This window comes from Cavia porcellus, unplaced genomic scaffold (genome assembly GCF_034190915.1).
Source record: "Cavia porcellus strain 051 isolate PalLab524CR breed Dunkin Hartley unplaced genomic scaffold, mCavPor4.1 scaffold_2, whole genome shotgun sequence".
Taxonomy (NCBI): domain Eukaryota; kingdom Metazoa; phylum Chordata; class Mammalia; order Rodentia; family Caviidae; genus Cavia; species Cavia porcellus.
Window position 1 is genome coordinate 7,114,715 of NW_026947485.1, and position 27,725 is coordinate 7,142,439.

The following is a 27,725-nucleotide window of genomic DNA, read 5'->3' on the forward strand; positions in this document are numbered from 1 at the left end:
AAATAGCATAGTTTTGGTCTCATTCAGTCTTTGTAGTCTTGCTGTCATATATTTAAATCACTTTGTTACTGATTTTGCTTTTTTACTGTCTCTTTTCAAAAGATTCAAAATATACATGTTATGTCTATCCTCATATTTACCATTTAAGAATAATTTTACAACGATAGACTGACATCGTGTGTATCCAAGTAATGAGATCTCTAGGAAGATGCAATTTTTTTCAGTTTAATTTTTTTATCAGTCAGTATAGGCACTACACAAACACTCAAAATTTCTTCAAACTAACCACATTTTACAAGTCATATTTCTTTACAAAAGGACCTTATGTCCCACATAACTAAAATCTCTTCTAATACTTAAAATTTTTAAATTTTAGAAAACTTATATTTTTCTTTACTGATTCCTTGGAGCTGTTATATTTCCTTTAAAATTTTGGCAAAGTCTCAATTCAACAAATTTGGAGTATCTAAGGATCACTTTCCTTTTGGTCCCCAGGTACTTTCTGGGTTCTGAGTTATTTTTCTGAACATCCCTACTCGACCTCAGCAACAATTCAAAGACTGTCTTCTTTGCCCCTATGTCACCGTAAGATATTGATTCCTAGAGTTACTATTTCCACCTAGCATAGTCCTTGATGGAGTGCCCTGTGATCTATGGGAAATCCACACTCCCACCTGCTTCCCATCTTAATCTGCCAGGATTTCTCTGCTGGACATTCCATGAGTGAGCGGGGACAGCCATGTTGCTCAGGAGCCTGGCCTGTCTGACCAGGCTGCCTGGATTTGAAGTCTGACACTGTCTTTCACTGGTCCTGTTCTGCAACCAATCACTCGCGCTGTCACAAGGGCATAGTGCGCCCTCCCTCACACAGGTACACAGAAAAATAAGAAATAGCACGTGCAAAGTACACAGTCAAGGTTGGAGCCCAGTAAATATTAATGCTTGTTGCCACTACCTAGAATAAGAAAGTTAGCATATAATTCTGTGCTTTGCTATGTTTATTGACCATACCTTTTCCTTTCCTCCTAGTAGATGTTCATTCTCAATAGTTCATATATATTTGAACAAATGATAAATTAATAAACATTTGAAGTTTACTAAGACATACTACTGAATATATTTTTTAAAAAACTGATTGTCTCAGCAAGAGAGAGTCCTCTAACTAAGCTGATTTCAAACTTTGCTTTAATATGATGAAGACTCAAATATTTTGATTTACCTAACCTAATTCATTCTTTGCCTTACTTTCATATACTATGCTAATTTTATTGAGCAATGGCCCTAAATTTAAAGCTTGTATAGTTGTATATATTGGTCACATATGACTTTATTGTGTCATTATTAACATTTATGTCAAGAAACAAGACATTTGTCACATCAGTTTCCTTAACAAATAACAAATAACTTAAGTCCCATGGGAACATGGAGACTATTTATGGGATATTTCATATCTAATGTGATAGTATTCATGTAGGCTCAGGAGCACTGAGAGAATCCATGCTTCGTCCCATGTAAAAGACCTGCTACCTTTTGTACCCTACCTGAGCATTGCTCATGTGATTGCACCCTGAAATGGACACAATATCAGCAAGACATTGTTATCTCCTGGGGTCTGGAGAACCTGTTCACTGTGTTCCCTCTAAGAGCGGACTTAATGTCTGCTCTTCCGATTAAGCCGAGAGCCCTTAAGCACAGCCTTGCGTTGCTTCTTGAGAACCAAATACCTACATTCCTTTCTCGGATATTTCCCCCCACTTTTGTTTCTGTGTTTTCCCAAACTACCTGATTAACGGTGCATGTTTTCAAAGTGCGAAGGGACTCACCTGGAAATTTTTACACTTGAGATTGACACACCTTCAGAAAGGGCCGCTGGTTTCTCCGTGCCGAGGTCCTGCCTGCCCGTGCCTTCAGTAGGTTGCATCTTGGTGATTTGCAAAGCTCAGAGACAAAAGTCTCAGAAACCAAATGCAGAAGTGGGCAAGTGCTTGCAAGGGTCATTCACCCACTGTCTTGAAAAATTCTCGTTTATCAGTGTATTGTCTGTGGCCGCTCACACCTGTAATCACAGAGTTTAGAGGCTGCAACAGAGATAACGTTGTCAGCAGAGCCTGAATATTATCCAGCCTTTTCAGAAGAAGTTTGCCGACCTCTAGCCCAGAAGAATAGTTTGGGTCCAACAGGGGAGACAATAGATTCACTCGGCGTTGTTTGGGAGTGCCAAATGCACTTGGAGGTGTTGACACTGATACAGACTCCTTAGTGCCCTGCACTGTATCTTGGCCACCTCTGTGTTGAGGTTTTGCAAATCCCAGACCCTCCGGCCGTTCTTCTAAAGCACAGTTGTTTGTGTGTAAAAGCAGAGGGCTCTCCCTCTCTGAAACGCAGGCTCTCCAGCCACTGTTTTGGTTTCTAAGTCAGCTGTTGAATCTATGATGTCTTTATCTCTATTTCAAACTGTGTCTCAATTAATCCTGACAAGTCAGCTTGTTTCCTGTTCTCTATAAAGAAGGTAAGGTTTTATTTCTCTAAAGTCACAAACATTTCTCTTAAAAATATAATTATTTTGATATCTCATTATTAACTCAGTATCTTTCATGCCAGAAATGCCTTAATTAGTTCCTTTTTAAAAAATGCCTTAATTATTTTTTTTAACTCATACAACTTCCCTTTACCTCCTACAGTAATGGCAAGCCTCAGAAATAAGGGTTCAGGAGCTCACAGAACTGCAGCTGTGTGTTTGTTGAAGTGCACTTTTGATAAATTTATGTAAAAATTTCTGACACAGATCCCAAGCGAACACTGTCAGCTCACAATGCACACTGCTTCCCCCGTATCACTTTTCCTTTGTGTCCAGTCAGGAGCGAGCACGCTGGCCTGGCACTAAGGCCGTGGAGCCCTGAGGGAGCGATGTGTGCACAGGGGCTTTCTGCCCTGAAGACTAAGGAGCCTGTAGACCTAAAGCTGCTGACTGTGTGTCTGATGTTTAAGACACAAAGAGGCAGAAATACCCACACACACTTCTTTTCCCTCCAGAGGCATAAAATGGTTTATGGGTTTATGTTTTCTCTCTTCTAAGAATGCTGATGATATTACCTAGTCAAATATATTTTCATTTTTCCTCAGCTCCTTGAGGCAGAGACAGGCCACAGGATGTGTGGGCCACAGTAATATCAGACTGGGTGCAGGGACTGCCTGCCTCCCAGATAAGCAGATATGTTCTATGCAGGGGTGCTCACTGGCAGGTGTGTGGAATCGAGAGTTTATCAGCTGTGGCTGCTGTCGTATCCCCCAGTTCTATAATTTTGTTCAGCATAGGGAAATTGAGCTGTGAATTTCTATTTTGTTGTTCTTCAACTACAAAATAAGAAGTCATGCAATGATCAATGAATTGGATTATGTATGTTTGAAAACTTTAATAAAAAACAGGCAAATACATGTTTTATATCATATATTTTCATAAGCGTTTCAATGTTTTGAAATATCTGAATAATTAACTACCTTTTTAGCATCATCTGTACTTTCTGATACTCTGTAAACTTTGTATTCTATGATCTGCCTTGAACAATGCTGAATGAATCAAGATGCCGTAGAGACATATGGTGCTACTAAAATTTAATGTCATGCAAGATCCTAATAGTGATAAAAGAATAAAATTATGATCCACTAAACCTTCTATGCAATGAAGGTCACAGTGCTCAGGGGGCTGGTGGTATCTTGCATTCTAGTTCTGGCCCAGATTAATTTTACATAAGCAGGATATAACAGCTTCAAACTAAACATATAACATTTCTATAAAAAGTCACTGATCTATACTTTCTGTAAGCTCAGTGTGTAATCTTGAAGCATCTGTTAAATAATAAATTTGAGAATCAAAATACCTTTTTATTAATCCTGCAGAATGTCAGTTAGAGAACATATCTAAATTAAGTATTGAAGAATAAAAGCATAAGTTCCAAAGTAAGTCAGTGTGTCACAAAAGGGTCAATATTCTTCTACTCTTAAAAAATTGGGAAATTAATTCTCAAGAATCTTGACATGATGGCTTGCTGCCTTATTCTATTGGGAAGAATAGTATGTTCTTTTATCCTGGATTTAGGTTTGTTGGATGTGGATGCATTGAGACTACATCAAACAGGAAAAGGGTAGCTCTCTAGGAATCTGATTTTATGTGTTTGAGTCGTTTTACCTCGTCATGTCTCTGTCCCACCACCGGTGTATTATTGTATGCTCTGAATGCAAGTGAAGTAAAGGCAGAATATGTAGGAGGAATATGTTTTATGAAAGTAAGGTTTCCTCAGAAATCAGATAAACTTTGATTTAAAGAAATGGTTAAGAACTAGGGTCTGAATTCTTTGTGAACAAATTAGTGGTGATTTGATTGAATAAATGAAATCATTTGCTTTCCTTTACTCTCAGTGTGAGAGTGTTTGTATGTCAAAGGTCACTGATGTCTTGATAATTAAATATGGTGGCTATTACATCCAGTCATTCAGTGTAGGAAGTCTTGATGTAGAAAATGTTCATGCATACATCAGCTTCAGAAGCCATCCTAGACACCGCCTTTCTCTCTTGACTTCACGTGTTTTAAATTCAGGAAATTAACAGCAACAAAATAAAATTTTGATTTTAGTTAACATTTCTCATCTTTACCCCTCATTTACTCTAGTGCTTTTAAACCAGGGACTCTTGTAGAAGTGAAATCTTGGAATTTGTGAAAGAATATGTTTGTCTAAATAACTTGTCATATCAAGCTTCATGGGTACTAATTCCAAAGTGCATGCTACTCATAACCTAGTTTAGTTTGATGAGTATTTTTGTAAAAAGTATAGAATTTGTACTTCATAATTTAATAGAAAATATAACTTTGCACTTCATAATTAGGGAGATAATGCAATGCTATTATTTCTCCGTTTTTTGGACATTTGCAGATGTTTCATTGGTGTCTTGTATTTTTTATACCCACCATACTTTTCCTTAATGGAAGAGAACTTTGCATTAGACACTTGTTTTATCTTTGTTGTTTTTGTTTTGTTTCATTTTTGAACCTGGAGTTGAACTTGTGACCTTGTGCTTGTGCCAGGAGGGCGCTGCCACTGAGCTATGTCCCTGGCCCCAGACACTTGCCTTTTCTTGCCATTTCATCACTGATCATTCTGGTATGCTAGAATCATTTGCTGTGTTTTTCAAGCATCAGATCACATGGGGGTCAAAATATTTTATGTTATTTTAAATAATAATGAAAATTATTTGCAGGCAGCCATCAATGAAAATAGGTCCACTATTTACCAACTTCACTCTCAAAAGACCATTCAGCCAACTTCATAAAAGCAACCACACATGTGGCAGGAGAGAGCAATGGATGGGTCCAGTGAACTTCTTAGGACTCTGTTCACCTGCTCACCAGGAAATGAAGCGTTGCCTGTTTGATGCAGATTACAGCACGTTGCCTGTGAACCCAGCACGCACCTCTAGGGCCAAATTCAAAGTGATGCCTCACACTCCTCATTATTTTGGGTTTCTTTTATGAATCGGGTTGGAGCGGTGCTGCTTACCTCCTGGCTGGTGGCTCACTGGTACCTGCGGTGTCAGGTGACAAGTGGCTGAAGGACTTGCTAGAAATGCAGGTCCCGCCTCCTGCACGGGCCTGATGGCCAGGAACTCTAGGGAGCTGGGGCACCAGCCGATGTTGCCCAGTGAGGCCTCAGTGTGGCCTGGATGCATCCCGAGTGTGGAGCTGGTGTTGCTTCTGTCCAAACTGTGACAATGTAAAACCTTAGTCAGTCTAGAAGTGCAAGGATAATATGAACATTTCCATCTAAGACGTTCATGGAGATGTTTCTTTTTAAATACGGCCTCTGTTTCTGAAAGATAATTACATGGTTGGCATATGCCAGGGCTGCTTCAAACAATAGTTAGCAGCCTGTTGTTTTAGGAGATGAGTTTTGAAATAATTATCAAGGTTTAGAGCAATACACAGTTAAAAATATGTAAAAATAACTGCTGGCATTTAAAACATGGGTCTGCCGAATCTTCAGTCTCTTGTTTAAAAACATACATACTTAATCTACAAGTCTGTTATTTCATTGATTGCTAAATGGATGGACCTTGAGACTATAATCTTAAGTGAAATACATCGGACACACAGGTGCAAATATCACATGGTCTTGCTGGTGTGAGAAACTGAGAGTGTAAATAGGAACCAAATTACACAAAAGATATGCTGAAATGGGAAGAAACTGTTCAAAAGGAAAAGGGGATTACAGAGGAAGAGGGGAAAGGAAGAAAGGGAAAGTATGGGAAAAGAAGGATAAAACTGAAAAAAGCTTTGTAAATGAGGGGAAGAGTGATTAAAAGAAAAAGACAAATCAAGGTATATCATGTACCCTTACAAAACCCCTATGATGAAAGTGACCATCTTATATACCTAAACTGTACCAGTAAGCTTAATTAAATTTTAAAAATAAAATAAAACATATGGAATTTTCATTGTGGCCATTAATCACTTTTATACCTACGAGGAAGATTTAAAACTGAATCACTGCAGGCTTTACTCAAAACCAATCCCTTATTGAATCTACCCATCAGTAACCTAAAATCTGTAAGGTTCATGTTACTTTATAAACTGCTATATAAGATTCAGTGATTAAAACCATACAATTTGCTTTGCCTACTTTAGCTCTACGTCAGTGTAAAACCGTACTTCTAGATTTTATGTGTTTAACAATCAATATAATAAATTCCGAGACCTAGGCCAGTTATGTGAAAATTGACTGGAGGCTTCAGCAAAAGGATCTTATGAATATTGTAATGGGGGCAGAAGCACAAATCTGGTGCTAGAGCTCATACTTGCTAATGAGTAACAGACAAACCAAAGAAGTGTTTTCAGGAACCTAAGAGTGAGTTAATTAAAGGTCAATCCAGGGGAAGTCACGCTAGCTGTCAAGTTTGATTTCCTCCAGCTTGCAGCTGACAAACCCCAGGAAGACTGAGAGACTCGAGACACACGTGGACATACGGAATTCGGTGCCTCAGGTTCTCGCAGTGACCCATCTGCTTACGACACACTGACTATTGATGATCAATTCCAAGTCTGTTCTTCAGCAAATATGCAGGGGGTGCCTGCCCTGCCCATGCAACAGGCATTGAGGAGCTTTCGGCACATAAAATGGGTTGTAATACAGAGCATTAAAGCAGTGAACCATGGTCGTCTAGGTAATACTGCTTTTCTGTAAAGCCTGGGACTTTTTAGAAGTATTTTTACAGAATTACGAACTATCAGAAAGCTGAAAGGTAATGTGCTTTAGAATTACATGCATGACAAATGTCATGCTCATTGCTCCACAAGACAAAAGGGGAAATGCTCGTTCATTTTAAAAAGCAGGAAGGAAAAGCCACTGGCACCCCCATTGCCATGGTAACAAAATGACAAGTGGCTTTCATGTGCTTTCACTGTTTATCAGCAAGCAAATCATTTGTTAGAGGCTCATTCTCTTCAGCCGTCTTCTGAGCATAAGTGCCATACGCTTTCATTACCTGATGATGAAGGTGTTATTCATACAGTACTTAATTTAGCAATTAATAAATAACCATTCTTTTTAGAGAAATTACACATTAGGAGATAAAATGCTCAGCAGTGTTTCCTCTCCTTTAGCTGTATTTGGTTTTCCTTTGGAAAAGTGGTCTGGAAAATACAGAATTGAGTATATAAGCCAGCATTTGGGTAAGAAAAATTACTTCGGATTTTTTAGGTAACACTTTGGAAAATCCCAGCCACACAAAGCAGAGCAGTGTGGAGGTGAGCTTTGAGTCACCTGTGCGACTCTTTTACCCCCCCCCCCGTGTCCCCTCCTGCCTGATGACAGCTGTTACTGTTGATCTTGCCACATACTAACTCTCTATTCCCAGTCTTTGAGCTGGGAAAGCAGGTGTAATTATTTCAGCATAAAAATAACGTAAGTAACCATTTCAACAAATTCGCTTTAACTGTTTTTTCAGTCTAGATATTAATTACCTTTAGCCGCAAATCGCCACCTCCCACCACTTTGCCTCATTTCATATGTATTTGCCTTATTTTTAGAATCATATTACTTTTCTAAGAGATGTCCATAAATATCCAATGGTTTTCTCTTTTTTCAGCCTCTGTATTCCAACTTAGTTAACACTAATATCTTTTCTTCCTGGGCAGATAGATGTAAAATTGTTTTATTCTGGTGAGTGTTGTTCAAGATGCTGTACCTTTGGGTAAAATTAAATGAGCTGCTAATCAGTTTTTATGACCATTTTCACACTTTTCAATTGATTCGGCAAATGACATGAAACTCTTTTATCCTGGGCTCCAACTATGCATGTGTCTGTCTAATGAAAGATAAGAAAGGCCTTTGTAAGTAATGCCTACATTTCTGTACACCACAATTTAGGGTTCCATCAGGGAAAATGGGCTTATATCTTTAATTATGTTTCTTTACACTCAGGTTTTTTAAGAGACGATTTATATCTCTAGGCCTAGGAACTTTCTCAAATAAGATACCATATATAATAGTTGCTAAAATGCAATATTCTCCATAGGACCATTAATATTACTAAAGAGGAATAATAATAATATTGTTGGCATGACATTCATGTTCTTCCTTTTGATAATGCCTTTCATATTTATTATTTACCTTGGTGCATGCTGAGAAAAACTGATGATAAATAATGTTTATAATAAATAATGTTTTAATCCATGTCACATATGTAAGATATTAAAACAAAGGAGGAATGCAGATATGCTGAACTTTAATGCTGAAAACCTTTTTATCATATCGTGCTTCCACCTTCTATTAAAAGTGAGGGATGATATGTAAATGTCTGTGCAGACACATAATCAGTCCTCAGAATCCATTGTGTGTAGTCAAATTTATGAAAATAAGTCAGAAAGTTCAACACCTAAGTTGACCACCAGTGTATTAAGTCAGATGACCGAAGCTAAACTAACCAATTTGTGACATAAGTGAAATTTCGTAAGAACTTAGTGAATCTCCCTAAAATAGAATCAAGGTCTCTCTGCCTCCCAATATTGCTTGATAGGTGAGTAAACAAAATTTCTCTTTTGTCTAAACTAGACAGCAATTCTAATGGTGGAAATTCTAGGTTAGAGAAAGAGATGAGAATAACACAGTGGAGGCCTATAGGGAAGATATTGCTTGAGCAGAAAAAAGGTTTTTTAGCTTTTTAAAACTATAACTTGATTTTTTCTGTCACATTAGCCCCATTTCTTACCCTGTCCCTTCACCACCTCCAAAAGCCTACCTCCTAGATTTTCTAATCGTCTCTCCTGTCTTTGTTTCCTTCTTCATCACCTTTAGTTACTTCTCGCGTCAGCGAAGATGTGGAATTCAGCTTTCTGAGCCTGACCTGTTTCACTCCACACGATCGTCACTGTTTTATCCGTCTGCATGTAAATTATGTGATTTCATTCTCTGCAGCTGAGTAATATTCTGCTGTGTTTGTTGACCGGAAAGTAGGCGGTTTTCATAGCTTGGTCCTTAGGAATTATGCCACTATTAACACAGTTATGCATGCATCAAAGTTGTGTGCTGATTTTAGTTCTTTCTAAAATATATGCAAAAGGGGTATAGCTGGATCAGATGGCAATCCTATGTTTAGTTTTTTTGAGGAATTTCCATACTGATTTCCAGAGTGGTTTAACTGGTTTATAGTCCCGCCAACAGTGCAGGAAGCTTCATTTCCGCCCAGCTTTTGTTGTCTTTTGTATTCCTCATCATAACTGTTCTTCCTGGCCGGACATGGAAACTCACTGAAGTTTTCATTTGCATTTCTCAGATGTCAGCAGAAAACCCTTAAAGGATGTCCTCTCACAGGTTCCATCATGGCAAGTCCACGGGAAGAAAGTCTACACTCGGCTTATAGTGACAATGGCTCTTTTTTTATCAATAGTAGACTCTAAAATTCTCCTGATTCATTTTAGCTTGGTATTTTCCTCTCCCTGGCTTTTTAAACCAACTTTCTTGACAGAGATTGAGTAGATTCAGCAGACAGAGAGAGAACATGGTCGGCCTGTGCTTTGCCAGGGCTAATCAGGGAGTGCAGTGACAAGTAAGAGAGGGAAGAGGCACACTCGTGACACAGCTGTCAGGTGGTCCAGGTGGACAGCACTTGCCTGAGATGTAGTGCAGATGGGGATGGTGACTTTGAGGAGTTACAGGGCAGGGAACTTGCCATGTGTTTGCAGGTGAGATGGGAGAGTCAGGGGAGACGAAAAAGCCACTGGGAGGGACAGTTTAAACCCAGCGTGACTGGAAGATTGGTGATGAGATGAACGGAGAGTAAGATGGTGAAATACACTTTTATTATAATATTTTGCTCAAGTGCTGTCAGATGTGCCACCTGTGTGGGTGGAATAAGACATTTTTGAATATGCAAAGTCTCAGAACAGTGATGCTTCTATGCTACCTTTGATAGGAGGCTTCTGACAAATGTGCTCTGCCAAAATGAGGATACAGACCACAAAAATAGGCATGGGATCTGGGAAAGACAATATACAGTTCAAGGTAGTGACAGATGGTCCCAGGGTGGCAGCTGTGTGGCAAACTAAACAGTCCAGAAAGGGGCAGATTAGCAGGTACCATGAGAAACTTGAGGAAATACTGCACAGATTTGCATATTTTGAGAGGAGATTTGTTTAACAAGGAAAGAGTTCATTAATTGAATTAGTGATTAATATATAGGAAATTAGAATTAAAAGTATGAATCAGAAGTAATCAAAAAGTTATGCAAAAGGTACTGCATAGTTCAGCTGGGAACACATTCATGTACTCTCATTAATGTGCATACCAAGTAGTGGTGGCAGTGGGGGTGGATGCCAATAAGATTGGCATTCTGATCCCCAGAGAAGTAGGAAAGCACACTTCTGGGTGTGTCTGGGCGGCTCATGGAGACTTGACCTTCGGTGCTACATACCTTGCTCTCTGGGACTGTCTCCTGCTCTATTTCCCAGCTGACATAAACTAAGTGGCTTTGCTCCACCATATTTCTGCCTTGGAGCCAGCTAATTAAGGACTGGATCCTATGAAACCATGAGCCAAATTAAACTTCCGCTCCTGTGCATGGTGGGTGTCAGGTGTTTGGTCTCAGTAATAACAAAACTGATGAACACACAAAACTGGAACCACAGAAGTCAGGTCATCACTGTCATTGTACCTGACCGTGAGGTAAAGGAGTCTTTGGAAAAGTTTGGAGATTCCCAACTCAAGACGCCTAGAATGATGAAAGCAGAGCCTGCAAGATGAGTCTGGTCAGGCTTGGAAGAACAGAATGCTGACAAGAATGTGCCCAGTAAGTTCTGGCTCGGGAAGTTTCAAGTGGAAACCAGAACTGCAGTTGAGTTGGAGCCTGTGTGTGTTGTCCTCTGGCTGAGAATTTGTCTACATTTGGTCCATGTCCTGAGACTTTACAGGAGATGAGATAAAGGGGCAATGGGCTAATTGTTCTTTTAAATGAAATTTCAAAGCAGCTCAGTTTTAGGCTGCAATATGAATATGTCAGCTGCTTTTAGTCAAATTTATCGTGGAAAATAAGGGACCAAAAACAGCATAAAAATGTAAAAAACTTAAATGTTGGCCTGGAAGGAACACTATTTAAAGTTAGGGATGCCGTTGCTAAAACGATTTGCTGCATTAAAAAAGAACCAAGTGCTTTGTGCAGGGACAAGAAAAAAGATGACTTGAGGGCGTCTCAGACATCAGCAAGACCCCACCTATCACAGACTCAAGGGTGCAAAATTTTAAGCTTGTATTTGAGAAGAGTGACCTCCTATCTCCTAGGGAATTGTTTTCCTATATTAGTTTCACCATCCTTAGTCATTCAAGTACTGAGAGGATGCTGCTGCCATGGTCCAAAGGGACCAGGCTACTACTTCTGCTGAAAACAGACCTGGTATCGTCCATGTGATGCTGGTTTCATCAGCATGCAGGACAAGAGCCATAGGTGGGAGGCTTCCAGCCAGATTTCAAAGAAAGGCCTGGGAGGCCAGGCAGAGGCCATGAGAGATCAGTACATGAAGCTGTGGGATGAAAATAAAAGTGTGAAAGAAGCCTCAGGAGCTTCTATTTGAGATGTCAGGAGCACGAGACATCTACTGAAGAAAGCTGAAGGCAGTGAACAGAGACAGAGCAAGGCAAGAGGCCATGTGGGCTGCAAACAGCAAGGCCATAGAGGTGGGGCTGTCCACATGAGCCCTCTGGAACTCATATCGCAGCACCGTGTGCCCCAGTGCTGGATATGGAGACACAGGGCTGTTATGGTTTGTGTCTAGATGTCCTCTGCCCAAACCTCATGCATTCATGGGGCTGGGATTCTAGGGTTTGTGACTGACTCGTGGCCCAATGCTGAGATTATGGAGGTGAATGCTACACCCACCACGGGGCGGGTAGCCTGCGTACAATCTAAGGAAGGAAAGAGGCTTATTCTGTCTCCTCCCCTTTTTGCTCGTGTTGCTGTTGCTGTCTTCTGTCACCATGAACTGTTGAGCCAATTGATATTAGACTGAAAGCTCCATAAACTGTGAGCTAAATACTTACCTTTCCTTCCCTAATTTTGGACATTGGGTATTTTATCTCAGCAATGTGAGAAAAATAACCAAGACAAGGCCTTAATGTGTGCCTGCTGGATTTCAGTGTTCCTTTAGTCACATTCTTTCTATTCCCCCATGCCTCCATTTTGGAATGTTCACCTTGTACCATCATACCTTAGAACTATGGAGCTTGACTTTTTTTTTTAACAGAGATTCACAGATAAGCATTTTCCTTGTGTCTCAGAAGAGACATTGACTTGGATTATTGAAAAATATGCAACTGTTCAGACTTTGGGGAAAGCAATGTTGTTTCCATTTGTACTCAGAATAACTGTGTTACAGTAGGTGCAATTATGAACTTGGCATCATTACTGGGAGATGAAGCATGGTGTAAGGAGATGTGTTCAGGTGTGAGGTTTACAAGGAGCAGGATGCGATGATTCTGGCATGTCCCAGCCTGGAAGGCTTTTGGATTGGCCTGGGGGTTGGGCACACTTCTTGAGTGGATCGTGGAGGCATGTCCTTGGGGTCAGAGTGTGGTTCCTCACACTTTCCTGGCCCGCAGTGTTCCCATGCTCTGCTTCCTGGTTGCCATAAGCTAAGCAGCTTTGCCCCACCACACATTTCCACCATGATGTTTGTGCTTCGGAGCTGCTAATTACGGACTGAATTTCCTAAAAACTCAACCCAAATTAAGCCTGTCTCCCTTTTAGCTGTGTCAGGTATTTGTCTCAACAACTAGAAAAGTGACTAATACAGTATTTGTTTACTGTATTTCTTCCCTATGGAAGAATGGGAGAAGGAAAGGAGAAAGTAGTGTACATGGGAGGATGGAACTGTGCACCAGCCAGAGTGAAATCCTCCTTTTCTGTGCTGGAAAGTTAAGAAGTAGTTATTAAAATAAAGGCGCATTCCTAACACACGTGAAGTTAAGCCAAAAGAATCAGTTAAGAGTATTGACTATGTATGCTCCTGGATAAAAGAAAATGTGTCTGTGTATGTGTGTGTGTGGGGGGGGGTGTCTGTCTGTCTGCATATCTGGGGGGTCTGCTAGAGATTTTCTTTTAAAAATAACAAGCTTTGTAAGACTGCTTGAAAGTTTTAAATATCTGCATGTGTAACTTTGGTTTTTAAAAAACACAAAATAGGGGCTGGGGATTTAGCTCAGCGGCATATGCACCTGCCATGCAAGCAGGCGGTCATGAGTTCAATCTCTGGTACCGATTAAAAAAAAAAATTGAAAGGAAGCTAAGATGGAATTTATCTTAGGAAGGTGGGTAGATAGTTCCAATCAAGCATTAGTTTTTGAAGAAAAGAGAAAATAGGAAGGTAATGTAAGGAAAATGGAAAGTAGAAAATGTTATGGAATTTGGTTCCATGTAGTCTCCTACTTTACCCAGAAAAGATGGAGCTCATTCATGACTTCTGTAGAAAGTCAAAACTGAGTATTGAAAATGGTGGTGTGTGACAGAGAGGCCCAAAGAGTTCTCCAAGGAATCCCAGAGTCCTCGGAATCAAACTGACTAAGCCGAATATGCAGAGTATTTTGTCAGTGGAAGCATACAGTTTCTGTAGCAGCTCCAGTGGAGGACCTGTGCTCAGGGCTGATTCTGAGTGGGATGTGATGAAGGGGGCTAAAGGAACAGAGAGGTTCTCAACAGCTCCTCCTCCCATAGCAGTCAGGGAGGCAGATGAAGCCACGTTCAGGAAACAGGAGGAAAAATGAAGAGATCAAGGAAGTAGAAATCGTAATTAGAACAGAAAAAAAGAGAATGTGAGTTTGATGTCAGAGACCAAGATTGTAGCTTTTGAGATTGTGGAGCATAGGTTTCTCCAGTAGCAAGCAGGCCAGTCACCGAGGGATAGGAGCTGTCACTGAGGCATCAGAGAGGGAAGAAATCAGCACAGAGGTCTGAGGTACAAGACAGAGGTGTAAAACCACTCTGTAAGCCAGTAAGAATGCTGCCACAAACATGCTCAGAGGGTTTAGTACCAGGCGTTGCCCCAGAAATGTCAGCATCCCTGGAAATTGCCCTCAAGCGTGGGCTCCTGTGTGCACCTCGTGCTAGGAATACATTACCAGAATGCAAGCAGTTCATTGAGCAAAGCATGTAACTTCTGAAATATGCAAATAAATTAGTAGGAAAATTGAATCTTTGTTATGTGATTTTTCTTAATGATTAGAGTGTATGCTAAATAAATCAAAAAGCAAATTGATTGCCAAAAACTCTTTTTGTGCCCTTTTAATTCATAAGTGTTAAATACATAAAAGTCAGGATATTGGAAATTAAGGTTCTCATAGAAACCTTAATTTGACAACATTATGTGTACTAGGTGTGGGAGGTTTATATTTTATAGCATGAAAGGAGTAGGAAATTCTTAGTTAACTAGATAAAATAACAAATTTTGGGGAAGTAATTAAGCATGATTATAGAAAAAAGTGTTTTGCAATTCCCACAGAAGGGTTGTACAATTTAATTTTAGGAAATAATATGTTCACATCTTTGAAATTGTATTTGAGCCAGGGATTTAGCTCAGCAGCATAAGCACCTGTCTGGCAAGCACGAGGTCATGAGTTCGTTCCTCGGTACCAAAAAAAAAAAAAAAAAGAAACAAAGAAAATGTATTTGATAAAATTTTTTACAGTGAATCTGCTTTCCAAGTGATCATATATCCTGACATTGGCTTATACTTCTCATTTGCAGTTCAATTTTGAACCAGAAAAATAACTAACCACCCATATTCATGACCAAGTTGATAAAGATTTTAAATTCAAAGAGTAAAATTAAAATGTAAAATTGTTTTAAAAAAAAAGAGTAAATAAGATCCAAACTATACAATCAATATTGTGAAAGCGAAAGGAAAGAAAGTGCTCAAAAGGGAAGAGCCACTGGGCTAGGGAAAGGAGAAGAGGAAGAACGGAAGACACTCCTCTGTGTCCGTGGTCCAGCATCGCGAGCTGCACACCCAGCCTGGAAGCTGTGTTCCCGCAAGCTGAGCAGCTGTCATCCTCAGCTGAGCCTCTGTACCTCAGTTTCCACTGTAAGTGGGGCAGGAACAGTGGCCCCATGTAAGGTGTCACCTCCCAGTTCAATCAGAATTAGAATCAGTAATGAAGGAAAAAATGAAGGCCACGGCAGGGGCAGTGAGGTATCAGCCTGTACAACGAAGCCAAGGAAAACTTTCCCCTACGAAGTTAGATGATGTTACCACCATAACCATTTTAATTATTGCTCAGTTCCAGTTATTGAATTGCAAGGGTAAAAATGTTATGCCTATGCATCTAACCCAAGGTATTTTGGGTGCAAAATCAACAAATAAAATCTAACAGATAATCTCCCCCAAAGGAATCAGGTCACAAAACTTTAAAGATACATTGACATTTTGCTAGGACTTCTATGGTCCATTGTCTTTTGTGGCATAGCACAGCTTTGTACTGAACAATAGGGGGCCATTCATAGGAGTGCAGTGTGTAACTGGCTGAGCTTGCAGACTCCTGGGCCACTGTTCAAACCACCTCTTCAAAAGGGACACAGTGGTCTGCAGTTTTCACCAAAAAACCCTCTGCAGCCCACTTCTGTGGCAGCAAACTCTTTACAAGCTTGATAGAGAAAAATCGCTTTGTGTATTTACTTTTATCTTTACCCTCTGCTACTTTCTGTTGCCAAACAAACAGAAGGACAAATGCAAACTGCCAGCTCCCATGATGCAGAAACAAGTGTGTTTGCATATTCAGAAGTATGGTGGTATTTCTGAAGTTCAGCAACAACTCATTGAGCGTCTTTCTTTTGTTTAATTTCCCATCTTCAGGCACCACAAGGCCACATAAGGAGGGCGAGGTCCCGGGAGTGGACTACATTTTCATCACTGTGGAAGATTTTATGGAATTGGAGAAAAGCGGGGCTCTCCTGGAAAGTGGGACTTATGAAGGTAAGCACACCTTCCTGAGAAATCCATTGCTTGCTGGGTCTCTTTTACTTTTTTACTTGATTGAAATATATGAAAATACTGGATTAGCAATGTGCTTGTGGTTCTGGTTTGAGAGCTTTAACAAGACACTTTTGGGAGCAAGTGGAAATACATCTGAATTAATTCTACTCTTAAAAGCCTGAGAGAAAAACGTATATTTGTACCTAGTGAAGTGTCCTTGTGGTTGTTTCTTGAGGCTGAGCTGTAATCTCTACATAGAGTGTCTCTAACTCTGGGACTCTTCTACTGGAGAGTTGGGGGCAGCGCTGGCGTCCAGTCCTGTCAGCATCTGTGTGTGATTTTCTCAGCTTGCTCCTCTCACTGGCTGCTTTCTCTGGCCTCCCTTGCAAAATGAGGGGACACAAAAATGTGACCTGCACATGAATCCCTACATTCCACTCCCATAGCACGTCTCCCCGAGTCAGATGTGAGCACCAAATGAACCCAAAACCTTCAATTTGGAAAGTGTGCTTCAGTGGAAAGGACACTGCAGCATAATACAACCCAAAATTTACTTCAGTCCTAATGTAGCTCTACATAGGGTCGTGGAAACTTTGTAGTATATCTGTAAAAGGCTGAATGAATGCCCTGAAAATAAATAATAATGTGCTGCTATGAGCATGTTTGGACAATCATGTAACACTTACGTGCATTTGGCTTATGTCTAATGAAGCTGTGTGTCTGTGCATGTGTAATAAGATTTTAGCATTACTGGAAAGTAGAAACCAAGACCATTCATTCCTACTTCATAGCTATTTGTGTATGTAATTCATATGCACATATACTATTATTAAATTCAAAGTTGTATCTAGTTTTACAGAACTATAATAAATGATATTAAAATCAAAATTTATATAAGTAATAATTTAGCTCATCTGACTGAATTCTACCACCTGGCATAAAATAAGTTGATTGGACAGTCAATAATTTCCTCCATTTGCTTAGCTACATAGTTTAGTGGACTATAGCTATTTACAAAATTAGTATCTTGAGATTGTTAAAAGTATTGAAATTTCTTCTATTATCCAGCATTCCTAAGATAATTTAAACTGAGACATTTGTCTAAATTATGGCTGAGATATTCATTTGTTGTCATATTTTCAGAAAATTGGCAAAAATATACAGGAAATGACTTTGTGTAAGTATTATATCTTCATTATATTGTTGAAAATAAAAGATAGTAGAAATTAATTTAAAATATTGTAAATAAGCTGTGTTGATCATGTAAAGCTGCTTTAAATTATGTATGAAAGTGCTCTCTGAATAAATCATGGAAAATACATCACATAAGCAGAATAAATAAGCAATAGATTTTATAAAATATTTTCTGATGGGTTTTGTGACAGTGACAGTCACTAGTCTACATATCTAACAATAGTAATATATAGCATTTAATTACCTTATTTAAATGTATGTGCAGTGAAAAACCAATGACTTAACAGACAGGACCCTTCCAAGAGCAGCCTGATTAACAATATGGCTTTTTCTATCTTGTTTATCAAAATAAAGACTGTTTCATCAAAATATGTAAGCTGGAAAAAATTAAAGCAAACATTTATTTAAAATTTTTCATTGTTCTTATACTTGATGTTATGAAATTTAATATCAGTATTTTTAAATATAGTTTAGGTTGCATTTCAGGTTCCATTTAATTTTTAAAGTTAATATCCGAAGACCAAGTAAATGTTACCAAGTTTTGTAAGCCATCGTCAATCAGCCTGATTCTTCTTTACCATCTTTCGAGTACTGAGAGTACACCCTGCTTCATCACCTCCAGAGTACACACAGCTGAGGCTGTGTAATAAGTCTAATTTCCAAAAGTGACATCATCCATGATACCATGCCATTATTTACAAATATAAAGTGTGTACATAGGTAAATGCAAATCTCTTTCCTCAGATCACATAGCCAACTTGGGTAGCCACCAAGAAAAATTTCTCAAATCTCTGAATCTTTAGGTTTTCCTACAACTTTAGCTAAGAATCCAGTAATGTTCAGTTTCTAAGACACCTACTGCCTTCCTGCAGGGCTGGCCATAGAACTACCACTTAAGGAACTACTTGTCCAGAATGACAAGCAATGCTTTTTCTGCTGGTGGTGCTTTCAGATTGTACAGTTGCAGTCGTGTGCTGCTCAGCGGGACAAACACAGACCTGAGTGAGAGCTTTCGCATTTGTGGGGCCTTCCCAGTACCAGCCTGGCTTGCTGATGCTCTAATAAATGTCAGGGTGCTCTATATTACCTGTGTCCCTCTCGCAGTGCACGGATCCTTGCTCACTTCTCTCCTGGCATTTGCATTCCTTGCTCACCTCTTTAGAGCCCTTAAGGAGACTGGAAAATCCATCTGTGGTATTCCATGCAGATACCAAAGAAAATAACAAGGGATTGAGTTTCTTGCAGCATTAAGTTAATAGACTTTCAGGTAACAGTTTACTACTAAAAGGAGCTCCCAAAAATCCAGTCTGCAGCCCACAACAACAAGGCCACAAATGCAACTAAAATGAAAAAGGTGTCTCCTGTCCTACTTACCCATTCCACGTGCCTCCCAAAATGGACACTGACAATTGCTTCCCTTGTCTTAGTAGCAAAGATCAAAGGATCCTTTATAAAATACCTGGTTTAGCTGCTTATCAATGAATAATCAAATCTTCTTGTTTTTGTGCTTCATGCCCACCACTTGGTTTTCAAAAAAGAAACACACACTCACAAAGTAATCGTGAAGAAATAATGTATTTCTTTAAGCATCTAATATGCAGGAATTTGTGTTTCATCGTCAGTTGCTCTAGTTTTAAGCAGAGAGAGATATACCTAAAATGAACTTGCCCATTGTTTTGTTGATTAGAAATCAAATAGATGGCCCTGATTATGGTTCTACTTCTTGAAAATTGGGTCAAAAATCTTACTCCCAAAGAGCAATTCTTTCACTTACCAGAGCTTACAGGGAAGGCCTGACCTGCTTTAGTTGGCATCCACAGTTATGCTACATGGCCCCAGGCGGATTCTCATTGGCTCTGAAAGTCTTTCTTCTCCTCCACCCACCTCGCCAGCCTGAATACCTCATTTCACTCACTACAGGACACTACAGGCTGAGTGACCTCACATGTGAACAGCTCGGGTGACCTGGTTGTGGTGAAGGGATGTTTTCCTCTGACTTGAATGATCTCTCCTTCATCTTTTCATAATGAATCAGGTTTGAATTTACATTTATGAATGACAGGACTAAAAAAATCTGTTAATAGCCTAGAATTGATTAATAGAACAAAGCTGGGCCACAAACCTGGCATAATTCCAAGTAATGTGAACGGTCCTGTGAAGCTTCACATTAGTAGTGAAAATGAGGGTTTTATGTGAAGCACAAGCCAAAGAGCTCTTTGGAAGACTGCACATCATTCTCTTGGAATTAAGTTCACGTGCAGGGAGAGGGGAGACAGCACCAGGTGGAGCTAAATGAATAGGTCTGGTGCTCTAAAGGTTAAGGACACAAAGGTTAAGGACCAGAAGGAAGAGGATGCTTTGGGAACTGTCCGAAGTGCTGAATTATCTAAGGCTCTAAATCAGGCTCTAAATCACTGACCTACTTCTTCCAGTTGCCTGAAATGTTACATTCATGGTTTCACTCACCTCTCAGAACAGCTGTCTGCCCCATCCTGTGTTCTGAACATCATCATCAACTAACCCTGTACCCCACAGCTGCTCTTGGCCTGGTTTCACCTATCAAGATTATGCACACCATGTTCCAGAGTAGTACTTGTAGGTCTAGGGAGATGATCACATTTTTCTTTTGTGCTTTTCAAGTAACACAAAACTATTTTTGAACATATACATGATATCTTCAAATTAAATGTTTCTTTTAAGTTGACACAGGCCAATTGTTAAATTTCTCCAATTTTTAAAAGAATCAAGTCAAGATGAAGAAGTTATTGGAGAATCTGATAGAATGCAGTGCAAATATGTATATATATAGAGAGAGAGACAGACAGACAGACAGAGAAGCTTTCTGATATACATTGAGAGAAGCTTGAATCTATCACAAACAACACACAATTTCATAAAGAATTTCATAAGAAGATTGTGCAACTGAAATTTTCTCAAGCTGAATATAAAAGCACTGTATTTTCTGAACCTCATAAAAATTTCACTTTAAATAGAAATAATTTTGCAGGGAAATAATCCAAGCACTCCTATAATGATGAAAGAGATGAAACAGTATTACACAAATATATTTTATTTTACTATCAGTTTGTTTTTAGTGCAACATAGACTCTTCTATTATTGAAATTCTGCATCTATATCTTCAGTTAAATCAATATGTAATGGGCACAATAGCCTTTAAAAAAAACATTCTTCTATAGATCAAAATATCTACTCACCAAAATGTAAAGCGTATTTTGTAAAGGACAAATCTGAGCTTAAATTGGTGCTTTGATGTTTACCCTTCCAAAAGACCAAAATGAGGCAAATTTTCATTTTTTCTTGCTCTTTTAAGCTATTTTACTCTGTCACAGCAGTAGATTTTTGGAGCTTGCAGTTAAAATGGCCCAGCTGTTCTTATGTGTCCAGGTTGTAACATTTTTTAGTTGATACTTGACTCATTTCCTTTATGGTCAGTATTCCTATTGTGGAAGTTTCCAGGCCATGCATTTGAGTGCATATTTGAGGGGCACTGAACATCCACACTTAAAGTGCATTCTATGTGTATTTGACCGGTAGGGGGAAACACATTTAGGGAACTTTTTATACTCCCTTATAATGCCACTGTTTGTTTGGTTTTTGTTAAGTGATTCAATTTGTGTTCAGAGCTATTGACAGAGATTGTATGATTTTTGCATGCTGTTTTGCTCCTGTGTGATGCATTTAGATTAGAAGTGTTGTTCTGCATTAAAATGTGCAAAAATTCTGTTTTAGTTTGAGCCTTTTGTAAGCATAGCCTTCTCAAAATATGCAGGATAAATGCCTATGTACAAATAATTTTCTCTCCTCCCCAAAATGAGAAGAAATTACACAAGCACTATTTAATAAATTTAGCATTATCATATAAATCATATGAGCATATTAGCCTAAGAACTATACTCAGAGAAAATGACTTTGCCAATTTGTTCTCTCACCTAAGATACAACTTTAACTGGTTTACTTTTAATTCTGTTTGTTTTGGGGTTACATGTCAGAATAGTTCCAATAGTCATGAGAATAGTATTCACTTCTTTGACTGCCACCACCACCCATCATAGTAGTGGATACAACTAGGGTTCAAAACTGTGAAGTCTACAGTTTAATTTATTTCCTTCTAGTTTATAACTTCAATTATGATAATTTTACAAATCCCATATAGTGTACATCCCTTAGTAATTTTTATCTGAAACAAGCTGAGAATTCATCTGGAAAAAAAATCACACCCTTCACAGTGGGAAGAAAAGAATGCATGACTTCAAAAATTTTACTTAAATTTCTCTCCACTGTTTTGACCAATAAAACCTCTTTGTCTTTGCTGATTGGGTGACTATTTTTAAGCCTTTAAAGCTTTGTTTTTTCCTGAGTGGATAAAAAAGGATAAAACAATGATAATAAGTATTTTTAAATTTTCATATTTTACTGTATACTGCAGCTGTATGCATTATAATGCACTCACTTGATCTGACAATTCCATAACTGCCACAAACAATGAGTTTATTCACTCTACAAGAGGCACACAATAGAGTCTTGATCAAGTTGATTACAATCGTCCTTTACATGAGAGCCGTGTTTCTCTGCAACAAGCTCATGGGTGATGATCAGTGCTCTGTGTATGTGGAGGCTTGGGTGTGGCATGCAGACCATCCTGAAAGCAAAGGTTTTATTTCCCGTCTCTCTCTCATTGTGCTCTAGGGTCCCCTTGCTGTCCAAGCTTTTCCAGAGACTTGTTCCACACATCAGTGCTTTGAAAGCTACAAGCTAACATCGCACTCTGCAGAAGTCTTTTTTGTATCTGAATCTCAAGTCTAAAAAAAGCAAACCTCTAGAGGTGTTCTAGCCTGTGTCTTCTAGTCTCCTGATTTGAGCAACAGTGGAAACAAGAATCTAGTTGACTTTAGGTCTCTTTCAGAGGGAATAAAAAATCCTCCAACATGGAAGAAAGGCAGTGCCCTTTTATGGCCAAGCGAATACTTTGAGTAGTTCTTGATCTTAATCTCCACCAAACATACAACAGATGCAGATGATTTTTATGAACTATTTTCTAAAATGCAATTTTCATTCAGGCTGTGCACTACAGTCTGAACCTTTGAAGCATGCACTGACCATAAGCAGTATGATTAAAAATTCTAATGTAACATTTCTTGAAAATGTCCTGCTGCCTACGTTTAAAAGCAATCATGCCACAGAAGATTCACCTCCTATAAGTCTTCTCCTTGTTGAAGGCTTAGATGTTCTGCTGTTATGGCAGATCATTCATAAAATGTAGCATGAGTTGAAGCTGTCATCCTTCTTAAAATCATGATTAGTTCTCTTCGATCTGCGTATGTATGTAGAAGCTAGGCGAAATTAGGATTAGTCAATCTATTTTGTCTCTATGAAGTTCTTTTCATGAAAGAAAATTAAAAGTCTCTACAAATGTGAGTATTAGTGCACAAGGAAAAGCACGAATTGATAAGTTACTGGTTATACCAAAATGGAAAGTTTGACTAAACTATCTCAACCTATTTATACTAGTTAGACTGGAATTGATTCTGTTCCTCAAACAAAGTAAGCACATTTCTGCCTACCTGGGATTTTAAATTTTTATTTCAGTCTTCCTCCAAATGCCTACATGAGTCTTTTTCTCGCTTTCAGATTCCAACCCAAGCCATCATCTCCAGGGCAGGGATCGCTTCCCTACAGGCTGTGTCCGATAGTGCATTTGCTGCCATTCTCTATTCACACCCATGATTTATTTTTTCTTTATTGCATTTTTCTATCACTGCAACATGTTTTATATCTATTTCTTTATTCCTTTTTTTCAGTATTCCCTCAATAAAGCGTAAGCCCCGATGGTCAGAGAATCCCTTCTGATTCTGACTCAGGATAACCTCTGCTCCTAGGAGGTGCTCAGAGTACACAGGCTGAGTAAGACTCCTTCCTGTCACCCAGCAGCAGGAACCTCTTCCCACCTGCAGGTGGGCTGGTGGCTTCAGAACTGGGACCCTTGCGCTTCCCAACCAAAACACTCCAAACCGGTAGTGGGGAGGAGCAGCCTCACTTTAGCCTTAGAAATCCACCTTGGACTAAACTTGTATCATAGCTGTAACAATTCGCTTTGTTTTAGTTCTCATGATTAACCTGTGGGTCCCTGTTCTGAGCTGTCATCCTTGTCTCTTGTACCTTACAAAATATAACAATTTCTCATGAATATTGTCCATAATGCACTATAGCCATTCCCTAATCTAGTTTCCTTATACGAATTCATGGTGTGTCAAATCACTCACTTAAAATTCTGATAGGCTTGGCCCCAGCCTCATCAGATGTCTGCGGATTAGACTACCTGTGGATTAATGGCAATCACATTTCCCCTTAACTGCTTTATTCATGCTGCCTTTATGTTTTCCCCAAATTATTTTAAGGACTCCCTTGATTTCTCTCCCTTCAGAGCAAGAAGTCAGTAGAGAGAAAAACAGTAGAAGCAAATGAGGCTTTGCCCATGGACAGCCTAGAAATATCCTGGGCTAAACCGGAAACTATGCAAATTCAGGTAGTTTCTTTTTAAGAACAGGAACAGCCACGTGTGCTCTCTCACTAGGGTCACAAAGACTTTACAATGATTGGTGACCGTGCCTGGAGTTATTAATTAGCCCATGGGCATTTTCTGGCTGATTTAAAAAAAAAAAACTCTAGAATAACATAAGTTTGTGTTCTTTTTTTAGGAGAAATAATTAAAAAAAGAAAATATAATTTTAGCCAGTTCTTTACTGTTCCCTGCTAATAAGATCTTTGCCTCAGTTCATCTTTTTTCTGCCTTTCTTTTTAACTTGGGTGCCTTTCTTATAATATATTAAAGTTTGATTCCTTTCATTAAGTAGTTATTGTGTAAAATGATTAACCTGAAAAGGTACAATAAAACATTGAGGGTAGCTCCATACTTAATGTGCAGAATCAGTAAGCAAAAATTTGAATAATAAACAGAAGTCACCGATTGGTAAGAGCCTGGTGGTGGGTCACTGAAAGAAAAAGAGTTTCAGGTTTCCAGCCCACAGGACAGTTTGCTCCACCCAGGTCCCTTAGGATCACTTCCTGGTAGTCTAGATACTTCGAGTTTCTGCCTCTGCTCTCAAGGAGCAGAATAAACTCTCTATAAAACTCCCAGAGAAACTTTCCATTGCCCCCATCTGGTTTCCAGAGATGAAACAAACATCATTGGCTCACCAGAAATGCTACTTTTCAAGCAGTATTTATGGACTACATACAGCGGTGCCTCGGTTCATGAGCTCAGTTCTTTCCACAATTCTGGTCACAAGCGATTTGGTTGAGAGCTGAATCAAAAACAAAACTTAGGTTCAGTGTTGAGCTTGTCCAATTTGGTTTGTGACCAAGATCTTGGAGAGAACTGAGTTTGTGAATCAATGTGCAGCTTGATTTTAACCACACCCTTCTCTCTTCCCATATTACCCTATATATTAAGGGTCTCATTTATGGTCCAAGGCAACAAATTAAAGGCAAGGGTATGTGCTGGTATGTGTGGGGAAGGGAAGTATAAGCTTGGCGATTTTGCAGCCAGGCATAGTGACAGATGACAGGAAAGCACAGTAACTGTAAGGAGAAACCCAGCCAAAGTAAGGGCACTTCAGTCACCAGAGGACAGAGAGTGTGGCAGTGGAGCACAGCTATTGATTCTCCTCCTAATGACCTGAGTGAGCCAGAAAAGGTTAAACCATACGCAGGAATGCAGTAGTTGAGAAAAATTTCCTTCAGAGCTGATTAAATGTTAAGGTTCGAACTTCTAAAGGGGAAAAACTGCAATGATCACCTAAAGAGAATATCACCTACCCTGAAAATGCCAGGCAAATGAGATGCATCTCTTGATATAAGATAGCTTAAGTATCATCTGCTAAGAAGTCATTTATGTTACATATGCAAACTTATGTTCAAATTAACTCTTGATTATATTGTCTCAACAATTATTTTACAAAGGTAATCTACAAATGCAAATAAAGCTGACATTTTTATATCCCTAAAACAGTGTAGGCATATATAATGCACTGAAGAAAAATGATTTCAGGGGTTCCAATAATAATAAAACTCGAAATTATACTCTTTGTTACAGGAATGCTTGTCAGTTTTTCAAAAGTCAGAAATCCTCTGTGTAGTACATTTGCAAAGCAACCAATGAATGTGCTGCATTTAAAATAGATCTATCAAACCATTAGCACATTATCAAACAGCTAAAATTAAGGAATTAATAAATTTCATGTTTACAGATTCATCCATTCCTTTTAAAATCCCAGCACGATAGCAGTAGACCACATTCTTCAAAGCCTACGTTTACAGTTAGAGAAGCAAATAATACGTCACTGTCAGGAAAAGTCCACACTTAAAATTTGTTAAAAATTCTCGTCTTAGAAGCGAAATGGTCACCACAAATTAAAGACATTTACCCCCATCGCAAGCATTTTCATTTATGAATATTTTTCATTCACATTTATGGTCTTGTCTTTGCAGTTACCTTCATGTTAGTGCCCTGCTTTTGTGTTTATTTAAATAGTTAACTCCAAGCTCAGAGGAACCTGTCATCCCAGCACTGGAGAGGCCAAAGCAGATGGATTGCAGGTTCGAAGCCAGCCTGGGCTACGAAGTGCTTTCCTGTCTCAAAAAAAAAAAGCGAGCAACAACAAACCTAGTACTTAGTACCTGTTATATTTTCATTTGCTCACAGTTCAGAAGATTTTCTTTTTACTGACTTTCTAAGTGGTTTTTTCCCAATAATGCTCATCAGCATTATTTGTGTTCTCTCTCTTGCTTTGTTTGTCCTTTGCTTTCTTCTGAGAATTGGGGAGTCCTGTGTGGATTTAGCTATATTTCTAGTTTGTATCCTAGAAACCTTTTCCAATGAGGATATGCTGCATTTTATACTTTAGTTGGTCTTATTTCTTGCTCTGGATCTTGTATTTCAAAACTCTTTTTCTCACATAGCTATAGGGAACCACAAAGAAAAAGACATTTGCGAATATACCCATAAGGCAGTGGTTGTTGGATACAGCAAAAATTTAAGTGCTCTGTATAAGAGACGATGTTATCATGTGCGCAGGCATGCTTGTGGGTATTTTGCTCAAATAAAAACCCTACCATTTGCATGTTTTATGCTCAGAATTGTTTGCCAGGACTCCCCCATTTTCCATGTGACTCCACAAGCTCCAGGACACGTTGGAAAATGGATCCTACATGAGTATCTTTGCCTGAAGTTTATGTAAGCAGAGCTGTTCATTTCAAGTGATATTTTATCTCATTTCTCTTCATAAGTTAATAAATTATATTGTATCCCTCATAGTACAGAAGATATTCCTGTTTTATGCCTTGATATTGGGCTTCCCACCCTTTAGCTAGGCAGACCACTTTAGAAGTACAAAGTTTAGGTCTGGGGATTTAGCTCAGTGGCATAAGCACCTGCCTTGCAAGCAGGCAATCGTGAGTTTGATCCACAGTGCCGATAAAAAGGAAAAAGACCAAAAAAAAAAAAAAAGAAGTACAAAGTTTGATTAGAGGAAGAACAATATTCCTGCCTGCGTGTGTAACAGTGTTGCATTAACAGAGGACAACAGTGTACCTTTGCTTTCACATATTCTTTTATTTTCCTACTATACTTTTTATTTTACTCTAAAGCATCTCCATTAATACTCATTCCCGCATCCACTGGCTGTTTCCCATGAATTCTTGCTGCTGCTTGTTTTCTGTTTCTTGGGTTCCCTTACAATTGCTATTGATTTAACTTAATCATAGATAACTGGAGACCACGTTTGTTTCATAACAACAACAGTTTATTAAGGAACTGGACTCAAGAAATGTTAGTTATGTAGTAAAATTGTTTATACTTCTCCAATATGGGTTTCTAATTACTGGCAAAGTGTGTTTGCTTTCCATGTTTCTTTTGAATTACATATAACTCTTCTATTAATGAAGGAAATGCATCTCAGTGTCACCTGCTTTTCAGACACAATAATAGAGACAGAAGTCATATGGGAGAGTA

General features: G+C 38.9%; 1 protein-coding gene across 13 annotated transcripts in view; it reads left to right on the forward strand.

Annotated features, from left to right (window-relative positions):
* Magi2 (membrane associated guanylate kinase, WW and PDZ domain containing 2) overlaps window positions 1-27,725 on the forward strand; it is a 1,223,070-nt gene that overhangs the window by 666,570 nt on the left and 528,775 nt on the right. For 12 of the 13 annotated variants that reach the window (XM_063233871.1, XM_063233916.1, XM_063233891.1 and 9 more), the window contains one exon: window positions 16,382-16,501. In XM_063233871.1, the coding sequence (XP_063089941.1) occupies window positions 16,382-16,501 (120 nt within the window). Of the gene's footprint in view, window positions 1-16,134; window positions 16,290-16,381; window positions 16,502-27,725 lie in introns of those variants that run through there. The other variant, XM_063233944.1, reaches the window with a different exon arrangement.